Raw genomic sequence first — 6000 nt, 5'->3', positions numbered from 1 at the left:
GCGCAGCTGCAGTCGCTATCGGACGGACTTCCTCTAATTGTTTCTTGCTGCTGCAGGCTGGGTCACATCGCGGTCAAAAACGCAGGGGAGGAAGGACACTTGGCGGATTCTTAATGCCTGAATGTGGCACTTTATATGCACCTGATAGAGACTGGACCACAGAACCAGGTAACCTTTGGGAGTCCAGCGGGAGCCAGAGGAGAGAAGAAGGCAGCACCGGTGGATTCTAGCGCAGCTCTGCACGTCATTCAACTCAACCACCAACAGCAGTATTATTACCACTATTATTACTATTACTACTACTATTACTACTATTACTACTACTACTACTACTACTACTACTATGCTACATTTTGCTAGTGGCTGCTGTAATTCCAGGAAATAAATGGAAGGATGACAGTGGATCAAAGATGACGGTCGACTCAGCTGGCAGTGTCGACCCTAAAATAAGAGCAGCACCTCAGTCAGGATGCCACTGTTGCTGTCTTGTCAAATGAGTCTGTCCTGACTCACGGTCAAATCGAGGGTTGCAGTTCGCAGCATGGGCAACACCTCCAGGAAGGAGGAAGGAGAGGAGGAAGGAGAGGAGAAGGAAGCAGAGGAGGCCGAGATCGTACCGAAGAAGAAAGTGGAGGAGGAGGTGGAGGTTGAGCTTCCGCTGGGGGTGGAGGAGTTGTTGGAGAGTGGAGACCCGGTGTTGGATTTGAGTTATCGGAAATTCAAGCGCCTTCCAGCGCGTGTTTGTGGCCTGATGCATCTGGAGAAGTTGTATGTTTGTGGGAACAGCTTGAGGACTCTGCCTGACAACATCTCGCAGCTGCAGGGTCTGAGGACCCTTGCTCTGGACTTCAACAAGATGGAAGATGTTCCTCTCGCTGTGTGCCAGCTGACTCAGCTCACACGACTGTATCTGGGCAGCAACCGTCTGATGGACCTCCCACCCGAGGTCAAGAACCTGCGGAGTCTCCGCTGCTTGTGGGTGGAGAGCAACTACTTCCAGAGGTTTCCTCGAGAGCTCTACGACCTTCCACATCTCAAGTCCCTTCAAATTGGAGACAACCGGCTGAAAACGCTGCCTTCGGACCTTCCGCGCATGGAGGCCTTGAGGGGCCTTTGGCTTTATGGAAATCGGTTCCAAACTTTCCCCAAAATCCTGCTGCACATGGAAAATTTGGAGATTCTTGATGTGGACCGCAACAAGATCACAGAGTTCCCAAGTCTGAAACGTCTCAAAAGCCTCCGCCTCTTCTCCTACGACCACAATCCCGTCACAGAACCCCCTAAAGTAGGCGAGGAGGTGCTGGTGGTGGGAGAAGGAGCTGCAGAGTTCCTAGAGGCTCGTGAGGCCAAGAATGAGAGGAGGCGAAAGGCGGCGGAGGAAGAGGCAGAAGAGCTGGCTCGGGCAGAGGAGGAGCCGGTCATTCACGGCATTCTGAAGCACAGCAGCTCAAACCGAACCACCAGCGAGTCGGCGGTGACCTCTGAGGAGGCTGGAATGCAGGGGGAAGAGGAGCTGGCACAAGAGGAAGAGGATGAGGAGCTGTTGGTCATGGAGTATGACGGCGCTGAGCTCGAATATGACGAGGACGGGGTGGAGTATGAGACAGAGGAGCTGATCTGTGAAGGTGAAGGGCTGGAGTATGAAGGAGAAGAGCTGGAGTATGAGAACGCGCCGATGGACTACGAGTATGAAGAGGGGGTGGTGGACAGAGAATAAGGGCTGCATCACATTACAAATGGTTGTATCTCGATTTTCAATGGTGCTCACTGACCCTATCATTACAGTGAAGATCAGAATTCACTGGGATTTGTACGCTGCTGCGTTCAAATTGTAACTTCTACAGCTGGTGAAAACTGCGATCTGCTGTTGTGACAGTAGTTTTCAACCTCAAAAATCATCCTGACATGGAGGGTTCAACCCTCACAGCCGTGATTCATTGTTACTAGCAGACATGCATTTAATCTTGCCGTTCAGACAAAAGCTGGAAACATGTATCAACATAGAGGACTGTGAGAGGTTCCCAAGGTTTTTGTCTAAATTGTTCGTGGCACCATCCCACCATTGTGACTCCTTTGTAGCAGTTCTATCCTCACTCTGACACTTCATCCTTCTATCCCTCTCAGGGAAGATAATAAAAAGTCAGTAATCTGGGTGGGTGTGTCACTAGTCCAAACCTCTCCCACAAACCCAAAGTTGTTTTTTTTTAAACATGATGAGTCAGCAACTTTTCAAGGAGCTTTCGATCCTCCTCCAACAAAGTAGAAAATACGACCAACATTTTTTGTTTTTGTATGAGTTATGTGGCTAATTTATTTGAAACGTTGGCTGTGAGGTTGGCTGTGAGTAAATTTCCCACCACATCAGAGCAGGACTCAGGTGTGTGTATGTGTGTCTGTGTGTTCTTATTAAAGTGTAGCCCAGATCTGAACGTGTCTTCATTGTTATCATTTCATACGGGGGGCAGGCCACGCTTGTTTCCCGGACTCGAGTGCATCCACCATCCAGGTCAGTGTCTGTTCCCTGTGAGTTCTAAATCTGGCTCTTTGGTATTTCTATAAACCCTCAGCGTAAACGTGTGTACGGGATTTAGATATACAAAATATTTACGACACACTAAAGAGCGCAGGTCCTTGTCAGTGTTGTGTAAGCAGTGCTGGGGGTGTCGCTGCCAAGAGACGGAGCATCATGCTCCCTCACCATAAAAGGCGAGTCCATAGGGACCTTTCAGACCTTTTCTCCCTGGATGGCACAGGTTTTTTGATCATCGGCCTCATCTGTTTGACTGGACCTTTGAGACGACACCTCTTGCAGGTCCTGATCTCATCCCGCCGCTCATTATTAATGTGGGTCGGCTCTGTCACCCAACCCGCTTTCTTTGTCTCAGCTCATCTACAGAGCTGAATATTTATCTGAGGGTTAAAATATTTATGCTCCAACTCTGTGTCTGTTCTCCTGTTACTGAACAACTGCAGACAGAATCATTGTGCTTTAAATCCTTGTGATTAAAACATGATACAATGAAGAGTTGCAGGTTTTGCTTGAATAATGGTGTTTGGATGAGAGGATGGAGGCCGGTGATGGAGCGGCTTGTTTCCTGGGCTCCTCTTGGCAAAGCCACATTCACCTTTACAGGAGCGAGTCATCACCAAGCCCTCAGTTTTGCTTAGCTGGCTGCTCTGCTTCCTTTGGAATCAGTTACACTGGGTTTAAATTTGATTTAAACTTTCAGGGTTTGCTGGACTTGGAAGTGGTGTCTGTTGTAGTGATGTGCTGAAGGCTTCATGAAATAGTGTCCTTTTTTCAGAGCACACTACATGGCACTCTTGAGTTGATGTTGATGCTAGGTTTCACTGAAACGGTTGCTCAAATCCTGAGATTTTGCCATGAAATATTTGCGAGAATCAACAATGTATGACTATTGTGCTGGTCAGTTTCACTGCTCTAGTCAAGCACAATCCATCCCACACCAACTCCCAGCATTGATACTCTCCACACACAGCCTCACGCCGTGACTGACGGCTCTTCCGCTACATGAAGTCTCAAAATGACACACTGACAAGACCATTGTTGGAAACAGACATGGAGATGATTAGGAAGCCAGGATTATGTTTTCTCTAATACATCTGACAGCTAGCTGGAAGAGGAGAAAGCAGCTCTCCGAACTGAATAAAACATGAAGAAGAAAGTTTTTTTTTTTTTTTTTTTAAGAACCAGAGCATTGCAGAAAGACTTGGAATGTGTTCAAATCTCATATAATCTTGTACTGTACTGCGCACCTCAAACCTCTGCAGCGTCCCCTCTTTAACCAACAGATGGCCTCCAAACACCACCGGGAGACACCAGGTGCTGACCCCTGTGTAACTTGGCTACTTAACTTTTACTTTTCTTAGGAACATTCATATTTTGGGCTGGCATTTGTGTCAAATTATCAGTGAATGAGTGATGAACTTGGATATAAATACATTTTTCAAATCCGTTTTATTGAAATTATTTTGCTTTTGTGGTATTGTTTTTTTTATTTTGGGTGTCAATGTAAATTGTGTTTTAACTGAACAATTTTAATCCACACGTTTTAAATAAAAGTTCATAATAATAGTAATAATAATCTTAATAAATAAAACCAATGGATGTTCCACAAGACACTCATCCGATCCATGAAATCCTCTGTTGTGTATGTTTCTCTGAAGCGGTCAAACTGTGAGCAGTTGGTCACTTGAGGTCTTTGGTCTTGTTGATGAAAGCTTCAGCAGAAACACTTTTCTTGTCACGACAGATGATCGTCTTGATGGGCCTCAGCCGCCTGTCAGAGTCACAGTATTCCGAAAAGAAATCAATGAGGAGAGAGAGGACATTGCAGGACTCACCACAAAGGTGTATCTTCTCTGCCACCGATGCGACTCCTCTCCCTCTCATATCCGATGACTGGAACTCTGCAGCGAGCTCTTAACTTGTCAAATTCTGGCCGGAGACAAAACCTGTAGGTGTTAAAAGCATCATCTTAAAGGTCTGTGTCACAGATGTGTTAAGATTCTTATAAGGAAAGGTCACCTCCACTAATGCCCCTCTTCCTGTTCTGGATTAACTCCGCCATGTCTTCACTTCTTTATCGTCTCTTAAACACACCTAACGCACAGCTGTTTCCACAAATCTCATTCACACACTCCTCTGCCTTCGTCTGTTCCCTTGTCAAGTGCCCAGCAGCACATCAGAGACTGCTGTCTGCATTCACCTGTTCCTCTAAAGAACACTCATCCTCTATTTGTTATCATCCATTTTCAGTTGTCAAATTGTGGCCCGAACATATGCTTGAAGAGGAAGAACAGACCGAACCAAATTCACTTACGAGTCATAATAATGGGATTGAAAGTGTGACGGCTCAAACGGAACATCAGGAAATATTTGGTTGCTTGTCATCTCAAGAAGAAAGCCGGAAGGCTCCTAGAAACACATATTTCACATGCATTATAACAGATATATTGTTATTTTTTCATGAGAAATGTCACACAAAAGCATCACCTTTTCCCCCATGATCCTCTGAAAAGATGCGGGAGGTTCACCTTGGTTATCTTGTGACTGAAAACTCTAGAAAAGACGAGTGTTTCAACATCAACACTGCAGCCGGTTGGGGATCTGCCTGGTACTCACGTCCTGACCCAGCAGGGCGTCACTTCCCCTGGTGTATCCTGAACTGCTCTTCAAGCTGTGCACACTTGGGAGCACCTGAAAGCTCTAAAAACAACTCACTTGTCAGGTTAAAGAAAGATGCATGAGGTTGTTAAAAAGACAGGTCTGGGTTCGTTGCTAAAGTTTCTAAAGAAGCTGCTTCATAACAGATCCTGAAGATTTTAAATAGGGATATATGGGGGCTATCTCTTCTCATCTTTTCTGACTTTTTTTTAAAAGTTAAAACCCAAAATCTTAACAGAAGATTCTATTGACTCCAAACGGTGTTCCCACCTGCAGTGACAATGGAGGCCTGAAGTCCATCTTGGTGACAGAAATGTGCCTTTGGCGGGGTTCCACCTGAACATCAAAGGAAGCTGAGACTTCGTTGAAAGAACTAAGTTGACTGTAAAACGCTATTAAATAGTCAAAGAAACCATTTGCTCTTTTTTCTCCTGAAATGTGATGAGTCGAAGTTCTGCTCCTGCAGTGGAGCCAGTGCTTCCTCTGGGCCCGACGGTCATGTGATCTCGAAACTCCACAGCTGTCAATCACAGAAACTAGTAAGCAAAAGTCCATCATTCTAGTTGTGTCCAAGTTACCTGGTGATGTGAGTTGACGTGGCACAAATGCTCTTTGATTCTCGGACTGAAAAGCCAAATAAACACTGCCATTCAGAATCAGTTTTGCCATCACAAGTGACGGAACACAGACACCTGCATCTGCTCAGCCTCTGCCGCAGGTCGCCGGAAGCTTCTCGTCGGTTTGGGAACAACATTTGGCAACTTCCATGTGAGCGGCTGTGAGTGAGGCTGGAAGGCTTTCTTGGTTTGGGA

At 46.1% G+C, this 6000-nt stretch overlaps 1 protein-coding gene across 1 annotated transcript; it reads left to right on the top strand.

Annotated features, from left to right (window-relative positions):
* The first annotated feature begins 541 nt into the window (after positions 1-541).
* LOC128771156 (leucine-rich repeat-containing protein 10B) lies at positions 542-1865 on the top strand. The gene has a single exon (XM_053886339.1). It carries the CDS (start codon positions 542-544, stop codon positions 1715-1717), a length of 1176 nt encoding a protein of 391 aa, XP_053742314.1. The 3' UTR covers positions 1718-1865.
* The last annotated feature ends 4135 nt before the right edge of the window (positions 1866-6000 follow it).

Source organism: Synchiropus splendidus, chromosome 14, assembly GCF_027744825.2.
Source record: "Synchiropus splendidus isolate RoL2022-P1 chromosome 14, RoL_Sspl_1.0, whole genome shotgun sequence".
Classification (NCBI taxonomy): Eukaryota; Metazoa; Chordata; class Actinopteri; order Syngnathiformes; family Callionymidae; genus Synchiropus; species Synchiropus splendidus.
Note: the sequence above shows the minus strand (reverse complement) of the source record. Positions and strands in the feature narration are given on the sequence as shown.